At 44.8% G+C, this 10153-nt stretch overlaps 1 protein-coding gene across 1 annotated transcript in view; it reads left to right on the forward strand.

Moving 5' to 3' along the window:
• The window catches only part of LOC100411720 (non-homologous end-joining factor 1-like), a 46193-nt gene extending 37754 nt beyond the window's left edge, over positions 1 to 8439 (forward strand). Inside the window, exons 2-3 of the mRNA XM_008991087.5 lie at positions 5364 to 5613; positions 5692 to 8439. Coding sequence (XP_008989335.4) covers positions 5364 to 5613; positions 5692 to 6161 — 720 coding nt within the window. The 3' untranslated portion in view covers positions 6162 to 8439. The remainder of the gene's footprint in view (positions 1 to 5363; positions 5614 to 5691) is intronic.
• The last annotated feature ends 1714 nt before the right edge of the window (positions 8440 to 10153 follow it).

The raw sequence follows: 10153 nt of genomic DNA on the forward strand, positions 1-10153 counted from the left end.
TTGCGCCTGGCCTTCACCAAAGTATCTGAGATATTTGTGGAGTGCTCCTGGTATGCTCACAGCAGTGTACCAACCTCTTGGCAAAAGTATAATCAGGTAAGTCTATACGAGCTGCCCGAGTGCCATTGGGGGCTTTCCAGTTGTAAACGAGCACTGAGTAAGACACATTGAACTCTCAGTGCACTTTGTAGCAGGACTTGGGCCTGTGGAGACCAGCCCCAGGTTCCACAGGCTAAGTCCTGCTACAAAGTGCACTGAGATTTGGGACCCTCTGAGGTAGCTACTGATGGATACCACACTCTTCATTTGCAAGCTTGTCTATTCCTTTTGAGACCAATCTCGATCATGAGCTTGATATCATCGCTCCATCTACTAGGTGAGGAGTGAGAAGGCTCAGATCCTTGCATTGACTTCTGTATGGCCATAGGTGGAGATACAGCAGCCAGGCCAGCATTTGAGCTCAGGCGTCCCTGTTCTGCCATGTCCTTCCTCTTTTCCAATTGACTGTAAATTCCTAATGTCTATTCTTTGGCTTCCATATGACTCCTCTATGTTTGTGGAAAGGAGGTTGAAAGAGACAGGTGTGTTTAAAAAATAGTAAGAAGGATCGGAGTCTTAAAAAAGCTGGCCTGGACCTGCTGCTGCTGAATGCGGATGTTGTCACAGCCCAAGTTCCTTAGGAGAAAGGGACGGTTGAATATTACCAGCATCAAGATTCCATTTTTTTTTAATTTGAGACAGAGTTTTGCTCTTGTTGCCCAGGCTGGAGTGCAATGGTGCGATCTCAGCTCACCACAGACTCTGCCTCCTGGTTTCAAGCAATTCTCCTACCTCAGCCTCCTGAGTAGCTGTGATGACAGGCATGCACCATCATGCCTGGGTAATTTTGTATTTTTAGTAGAGACGGGGTTTCTCCATGTTGGTCAGGCTGGTCTCGAACTCCCGACCTCAGGTGATCAGCCCGTCTTGGCCTCCCAAAGTGCGGTAATTACAGGCATGAGCCACTGTGCCCACCAAAGGGACCAGTTTGTGGTGGGACCAGGGGTGTCTTCTCTATAATGCACCTGCAATTTCATGGAGGAAATAACCACTGATTTATATTTACTCTGTGTGAGCCACACAGCACTGAGAGCAAAACAAAGACTGGGCTAAGTGATTTCTTTTCTTGAGATGCCTCCACCTAGGGTGCAACAGTGGCTGTGTTACAAGAAAGGATGCAGTCTTTATCCTAAGGATATAAGTAATAATAATAATAGCAAACGCAGTGCATCCTTCATGTGCTTTTGTGTGTATTAACTTGTTAGAGCACCCCTAAGACGTAGGTTTTGTTACTCTCCGTGTTTTTCAGGTGAGGAATCTGAATCAAGATAGGTTAGATTTCTCCTTCATGAGCATGCAAATAGTAACTGGGAATAGGGACTGAAACCCAGGCAGACTGGATCCAAAGTCTGCCCTCTAAGCACAGCTGCACTCTGCTTCTTTCAGTGCCCCAAACACTCAGAAGACCATGTTCACTCCCGTTACGGGTTCTGAGGAGGCCTTGTGGAGAGACATTTAAGTTGGCCTTGCCAGAGAGAAAGGAGGATTTCCCTCTATGGATAGGTGGGGGACAGTTACTCCAGGCCTCAAGGCTGGCCTGGAACAGTGGGAAGACCTTCACCTCCCAGTGGTGGGAACTGCAGCTTGACATTTAGTTTCTCCAAATAACTTCACTGTCTCATGTAACTGTGCTGGAGTTAGCATTCGTAAATAACCCACACCTCTAAAACATCAGCTTTAGCAAATGTGCATGGAATCCCAGAAACCGATCCTATGACGTCTCCGAAGGCATTTCCATGATTGCTTCTACATTTCTTGCCCTTCTATTCCTGGGAGAGATTTTGCGTTCTTTTGGGATAAGACAGAAGATGTATGAGGGCTTTGTGAGTTTTCACTTTGCGCTTGATTTGGTACCCTCTGGGGTACTGATATTTATGTTTTAAAGACCACAAGGTCTGAGATTATTCCGCCTCACTTCCTGTGGAAACCTCCCTCCCTCCCTCCTGTGTCCATGTATGGATGTAACATCTCCTCTGTGCTATGCTCTGTGATGAGCGTATGGATGGAGAGACAGTCCCTGTCCACAAAGAGGTTAGAGACTAGTGGGGAGAGTATCAGGTACACAGATTATCCTGGGTCAGTGTTGTACCCTTTGGAAGTATGTACCAGGTACAGACAAATCAGGGACCAGGGCTGGCTCCTTGTTTCTTGGGTTGAGAGGCTTCCAGGGGAGTGAAGTGTGCCCTCAGCAAGGACAGACAGGCAAGATGGAAGTATGTATTCCAAGAGTAGCCTCAGCACTGCTGCCAGCAGGCTGTGAGGTGGGTGACAGATGAACCTGAGATGTCACTCATCCTTAAAACCTCACTGACGCAAACCCCAGGTGAGGGAAATGCAGGTTCTGATGATTACTCAGAATTCTTGGGTCGTGGTTTCCCATCCATTGTCCAGATTTTGGACTTTTCCATTTCCCATCTCTCCCTGCTGGCCCACAGCCATTGCAAAAGCTAAAGCAGGTGCTCAGCCACAGTGTCCTAAATGCACTGATTTCTCCATGTGTTCAGAGCGTGTTTAGGAGACTTTGGAGACCCACTAGGAAGGAGGCTCCAGGGGAAGCAAAGCATATTTTGTCTTAGTTTTGGTAAAACCAATTACAGAGGATGTACCATTAGAGACACATCATGTTGTGTTCTAAGCAGAGCCAATGCCCCCAAGGCAGCCTCTTCACAATTGCCAATAGTGATTTTCAAGTATACGATAGATTATGATTCAATATAGTCAGCATGCTATACAGTAGGTCTACAGAACCTATTTTTGTTTAAGTGAAAGCTTGTACTCTTTGGCCAACAACTCCCCATTCCCTGTTTACCTGCAACTCACACCCCCAACCCCTGGCAACCATCATTCTACTCTTCTATGAATTCCACTGTTTGAAATTCCATATGGAAGTGAGATCAGGCAATACTTGTCTTTCCGTGTCTGGTTTATTTCACTTAGCATAATGCTTTCCAGGTTTATCCATGTGTGTTGCATATGACGGGACCTCCTTCCTATTTTAAAGCAGAATACTATTCCATTGTGTATATACATGCATACATATTGTGTTAGGCTGTTTTTTGCATTGCTGTAAAGAAATACCCAAGGCTGGGTGGTTTATAAAGAAAAGAGGTTTAATTCACTCATGGTTCTGCAGGCTGTACAAGAAGCATGGCACCAGCATCTGCTCGACGTCTGGGGAGGCCTCAGGAAGCTTCCAATCATGGCAGAAGGTGAAGGGAGAGCCAGCATGTCACATGGTGAGAGCAGGAGAGAGAGAGAGGGGTAGTGGGGAGGTGCCACACTCTTTTAAACAACCATATCTTATGTGAACTCAGAGGGAGCTCACTTATTATCAAGGAGATGGTGCCAGGCCATTCATGAAGGATCTGCTCCCCAAGGTCCAATCACTTTCCACCAGGCCCCACCTTCAACATTGTGGATTAGAATTCAACACGAAATTTGGAGGGGACATACATCCAAACCATTTTTACACACACACACACACACACACACACACACACCTGCAATGTATCCATTCATCTGTCAATGACACTTAAGTTGTTTCCTTATCTCGGCTATTGTAAATAATGCTGCAACGAACACGCAGTGAACGTGAGAGTGCAGGTATCTCTTCAACACGCTGATTTCATTTCCCTTGTATATAGATTCACAAGTGGTATTGCTAGTTCATATGGTAGTTCTGTTTTTAATCTTTTGAGGAACCTCCATGCCGTTTCCATAATGGTTGTACAGACTGACATTCCAGCACTAGTATACCAGGGTTCTTTATTCTGCTCTGTATTTTCTAAGGACAAACACCCTTCATCATTGTGTCACACACAGAAAATAACACCATGGCCATCACTTTTCCCCTAGTGACTACATAGACTTGTTTCACATGAGGAAAACATATTCCTCCTATCACCAACATGTTAAGCCTATTCTTTATGAGGTGATTACCCTGGCAGGAGAGTCTGTCTTTTTCTTGGGCTTCTTTTCTTTTCCTTTTTTTTTTTTTTTGAGGTGGAGTTTTGTTCTTGTCACCAAGGCTGGAGTGCAATGGTGCAGTTGGCTCACTGCAACCTCCACCTCTCGGGTTCAAGCAATTCTCCTGCCTCAGCCTCCCAAGTAGCTGGGATTACAGGTGTGTGCCACCATGCCCAGCTAATTTTTGTATTTTTAGTAGAGATGGGTTTCATCATATTGGCCAGGTTAGTCTCGAACTCCTGACCTCAGGTGATCCACCTCCCTCAGTCTCCCAAAGTGTTGGGATTACAGGCGTGAGCCACCGGGCCCGGCCTGGGCTTATTTTCATTATGAAGTCCCCACATTGACTCTGAAGCCTTCCAGTGGTTTCTCCTTGAGGTCTATATTTCTGCAAGGCTCATGATGGAATAATATCCTGTCTGCTCTGGCTCCAAAATACATCTCTAGTCCCTTTATATCCTCAACTATGTGTGTCCCTCTCTATAGCCATCTTCCTGGTCCAGGACACTGTTACCTCTCCCTTGGATACCAGCACAGCCGCCTAGCTAGGCTTTTGGCTGGATGATCTTTGTTCTCATGTTTAAGACCCTTCAAAGGCTTCACTGTGTTGGGAATGAACTTCAAGCTTCTTTCCTCCACCTGTATGGCCACCCCGGCCCTTCCCCATCTCCTCCCATCCCCACTTGTCTCTCGTGCACTCCTCTTAGTCACAGGACGCCTTTTGTGCTTGCCATTTCTCCTCCTGAAACACTCTTCCCCCAGTTGTTGCAGGCTGACTCCCTTTCCTCTTCTTCCTCCCTCAGCTCATCCTGAGCTGACGGTTGAGGTTTTCCTTGGCCACTATACACAGTGACCTCCCCCAGTGACTCTCTGACACATCATTTCATTTAGTGATGTCTCAGCGCTCATCAGAGTCTATGTGTGCTTGTTTCTTTATGTATTTATCTGTTATCTGTCTCCCCTACTAGAATGCAAGAAGCTTCCTGCAGGCTCAGCCTTACCCACCGTTCTCACGGTGGTATGTTCTCTTCTCTAGCAAACATGGAATGCACTCAATACACGTGAATAATGGGTGATGCAGTGAAGGATTCATGACAAACACTGATGTCAATAGAGGGGAAGCTAATGATTTTATTGGTCAGCCACATCACAGGATACCAGCTGGCTCAGATTCCAAGAAGGCAATATGAGAGCAAATATCACAAACATGACATTGTAAATATACCCTGGTTGTATAAACCATGTGCAATTTCTCATGCCATTCATTATATAAATAATAAATATTTGCTTTCTTCTAGGCTTTTCGGTTTGCGCAGGCAGGCAGGAGCGTGTGCGTGCGGCGAGGAGGGTGGGAGCTCTCGTGGCCTCTAATGATAGAGCAGCTGGAGCAAGGGTTGCTAATGCAGCCGTGGGCACGGCTACAGCTTGCTGAGAACTTCCTCTTGGCCAAGGTTTTCATCACCAACCAGGGCTATGCCTTGTTGGTTTCAGATCTTCAACAGGTGTGGCATGAACAGGTGGACACTAGTGTGGTCAGCCAGCGAGCCAAGGGCTTTCCTTTGCCGTTACTTATGAGAGATTTCGTTTCCTTTTAGCACCCTTCCCCTGTACCACTGCTCTCTCTTTAGGAGCTGAACAAGCGGCTGATTGCCCCTCCTGCAGCTTTCCTCTGTCATTTGGATAATCTGCTTCGCCCATTGTTGAAGGATGCTGCTCACCCTAGCAAAGCTAGCTTCTCCTGTGATCGTGTGGCAGACGCACTGATTTTATGGGTGCGGAGTGAGCTCTCTGGCCTCCCCTTCTGTTGGAATTTCCACTGCATCCTAGCTAGTCCTATCCTGGTCTCTCAACATTTGATTCGTCCTCTAATGGGCATGAGTCTATCATTGCAGTGCCAAGTGAGAGAGCTAGCAACATTGCTTCATATGAAAGACCTAGAGATCCAAGACTACCAGGAGAGTGGGGCTACGCTGAGCCGAGATCGATTGAAGACAGAACCATTTGAAGAAAATTCCTTCTTGGAACAATTTATGGTAGAGGTTTTCTTGAAGATGAATGAGAAATTGCTACACTACCTTATTGAGTCAGATAAATGATGCTAGAATGTAACCTTTCTGAGAGTATTCACCACTGTACCTCCAGTTTGTGTCTGGCATATAGTAGGGGCTACAGAAATTGTTAAATGAATGAAAAAATATCTTTGCAAGATGAAGTGACTGCTCAATGAACTTACTACATATTAAACTGTTTGCCCAGAGTGAAGACCATAGGAATGATATAGCAGCATAAAATGTCTAAGTCATTGCTTTTTGGGTGATACTGCTCTTATTAGTGTTTGATGACAAACACTAGATCATGTCCTCTTGGTGCTAAATTAGAATTTCTGCCCCAAACCAAGAAAACCAAAACAATGTGAAATAGTAGTTTCAAAATATGTGGACTCTATTAAGTAGAGAAAGGGCTTGTTAAGTATTTGTAATTCTCAAATCAGCCAGACCCTTGGAGAAGGAACTTCATGAACAAAGGAACTTCATGAAATTTTTATATCACTGGATATAAAAATCCTATGAGAAGGTTCTGGCTAATTGCGTTCCAAGGAAACAAGAGAAGATTGAAGCTCTGGATTTCTCCAGTGTGCTTATGGGAATATTCCTTTTGATAGAAATTATGGTTTCTTGGCTAATGCCCTTTTCAGCCTTAGCCCACCTGCACCCAGGTAAATAAACAGCTATGTTGCTCACACAAAGCCTGTTTGGAAGGTCTCTTCATTCAAAGTGCATGTTTTTTTTAACATTTTGTGCTGGAAACCCGGCACGGGGGACCTCCTATGAGAGACCAAACCCCCGTCCCTGTTCTTGTGCTCCCTCCATGAAGAGATCTACCTACCAGCCTGAAACAGAGATATAGACCAATGAAACAGAACAGAGCCTTCAGAAGCAACGCCACACATCTACAATGATCTGATCTCTGATAAACTGGATGGAAACAAGCAATGGGGAAAGGATTCCCTATTTAATAAATGGTGTTGGGAAAACTGGCTAGCCATATGCAGGAAGCTGAAACTGGAACCCTTCCTTACACCTTATACAAAAGTTAACTCCAGATGGATTAAACCTTTAAATATAAGAACTAACACCATAAAAACCCTAGAGGAAAACCTAGGCAAAACCATTCAGGATGTAGGCATAAGCAAGGACTTCATGACTAAAACACCAAAAGCAATGGCAACAAAAGCCAAACTAGGGGCTGGGTCCAGTGGCTCACACCTGTAATCCCAGCACTTTGGGAGGCCGAGGCGGGTGGATCATGAGGTCAAGAGATCGAGACCATCCTGGTCAACATGGTGAAACCCCATCTCTACTAAAAATATAAAAATTAGCTGGGCATGGTGGCGTATGCCTGTAATCCCAGCTACTTAGGAGGCTGAGGCAGGAGAATTGCTTGAACCCAGGAGGCGGAGGTTGCGGTGAGCCGAGATCATGCCATTGCACTCCAGCCTGGGTAACAAGAAGTGAAACTCCGTCTCAAAAAAAACCAAAATAGACAAATGGGACCTAATTAAACTTCAGAGCTTCTGCACAGCAAAAGAAACAGTGATTAGAGTAAACCGGCAACCAACAGAATGGGAAAAAATTTTCACAATTTACCCATCAGACAAAGGGCTAATATCCAGAATCGACAAAGAACTAAAGCAGATTTAAAAGAAAAAAAACAAACCCATTCAAAAGTGGGCAAAGGATATGAACAGACACTTTTCAAAAGAAGACAAATATGTGGCCAAGAAACATATGAAAAAATGCTCATCATCACAGGTCGTTAGAGAAACGCAAATCAAAACCACATTGAGATACCATCTCACGCCAGTTAGAATGGCGATCATTAATATCTGGAGATAGCAGATATTGGAGAGGATGTGGAGAAGAAGGAACACTTTTACACTGGTAGGAGTGTAAATTAGTTCAACCATTATGGAAGACAGTGTGGCAATTCCTCATGGATCTAGAAACAGAAATTCCATTTGACCCAGCAATCCCACTACTGGGTCTATACCCAAAGGATTATAAATTGTTCCATCATAAAGACACATGCACACGTATGTTCATTACAGTGCTGTTTTCAATAGCAAAGACCTGGAACCAACCCAAATGCCCATCGATGATAAACTGGACAAAAAAAAAATGTGGCACATATACACCATGGAATACTATTCAGCCATAAAAAACGATGAGTTCGTGTCCTTTGTAGAGACACGAATGAACCTAGAAACTGTTATTCTTAGCAAACTGACACAAGAACAGAAAACCAAACACCCTATGTTTTCCCTTAGGCGGGTGATGAACAATGAGAACACTTGGGCACCGAGAAGGGAACAACACTCACAGAGCTAGGTGGGCGGGAGGGGGGAGGAGGGGAGGGACAGTGCGGGGAGCGGGGAGGATGGAGAGAGCTAACACTGGGAGAAATGCCTGACATAGGTGACAGGAGGGAGGGGTGGAGACAGCAAACCACCATGGCATGTATGTACCTAGGCAACAGGATGCAGGATGCAGGACATGCACATGTACCCCACAGTCCAAATACAATTAAAAAAATAAAAAAATAATAAATATTTATTGAATGTCTAGTATGCATTCAGCTTTGGTGGTGTCATAAATAACCACAGAATCTCACGGGCGTACAGATTCTGTGCACATTGACTGGGGTTTGCCTGTTCTATGCAGGGTTTGGCTGGGTTGGGCTCTAGGCTGCAGTGGGGATCCAGGTCTGCTCTATGTGATCCTTATCCTTCTTAGACTAGCTGATTCTTTGAGCTGAGGAAGGGTCATAAGAGGGCAATGCCAGTTAGGCAGTTACATTTCAAACCTTTGCTAACATTTCATTGGCCAAGGCAAGTGACATAATCATATCCAAAGTCAAGGGCAGAGAAAGCTCCTCCATGCTCCTCCATGCTATGGCAAGGGTGTGTGAACCATAACACCACCACCACAGGGGAATGAAGAATGAGACCAATTCCAGTCTTTGTCAAGAATGTCATTTACCCCTCCAACAACCTTACAGGGGTTATTAACCATACTATATTACATTATGTATTATGCTATAGGCTATAACTATACTATATCAGTATATATTTTGTAATGTGTTATGCTATAATGATCCTACAAAGGTGTATTACATATTATACTACACTACTAATAGTATAGTGTATATATATTATACTATAAAATATTATCATGTGATTATGCAAGGTCTTAATATTATCTTCCTTTTGTAGATAAAGAAAATAAGAAGGAAGAGGTTAGAAGACTTGCCCAGGATTGCAGTCAGGAGCAGAGCTGAAGTCTGAAGCCAGGACGTCAGACTCTAGGGTTTCATCACAGCCCCTTCTGATGCTGCTTCCCATGATTTTGCTAAAAGAAGCAAAATGCCTCCAAATTGGGATATAGGAAAGGTTGGCTGCTGGTGTCCTTCCATCTGAAATTCACTCTGCCTACTTCCTGGGCATCCTCTGGCAGCTGTTGGTCTGGTCTTTGTATAAAGCCCTCTTTCCTTCCCATTAAAATTACACAACCAGAGTTTCATGCCTTCAGGGTCTTTAACAGCGAGAATCAAGGGCTCCTAGTTATTTTCCCAAGAGAGAATTTGTTTGCATTTTTAAGACCCCTCCCCACCCCCATCCAAAGGCCTGACCAATGGGAGAAGTAGTAGAAGATAAGGAAGCTTTTGGAATCTTTAATCACTTTGAGCCAGGAGGTCTATTGAATAGAGTCAAGCTTTCCTTAGCATTTAGTTTCTCTTAATCCTGGTGGCAGGAGGTTGCAATTGGGCAGGGGGTGGGGGGGTTGGGAGTTGGGGGGGCGGACAGAGAAAAAGAGAGAGGGAGAGAGACAGGGAGAGAGAGTGAGCAATAACCCTTAGGACTGATGCTGTGGGTGGACATGCATAGATATGCACTTACATAAAGGCATTCCACACTGAGCAGAGGATCTGCTTCAGTTACGATGGAACATTTCAACTCCATCATTTGGCATGTTCTGTAACCAGCGTTCTTTCAGCACAAGGCAGGCTGGTAGGAATGGGATCTGCTTTG

The sequence above is a fragment of the Callithrix jacchus genome, chromosome 2, assembly GCF_049354715.1.
Source record: "Callithrix jacchus isolate 240 chromosome 2, calJac240_pri, whole genome shotgun sequence".
Classification (NCBI taxonomy): Eukaryota; Metazoa; Chordata; class Mammalia; order Primates; family Cebidae; genus Callithrix; species Callithrix jacchus.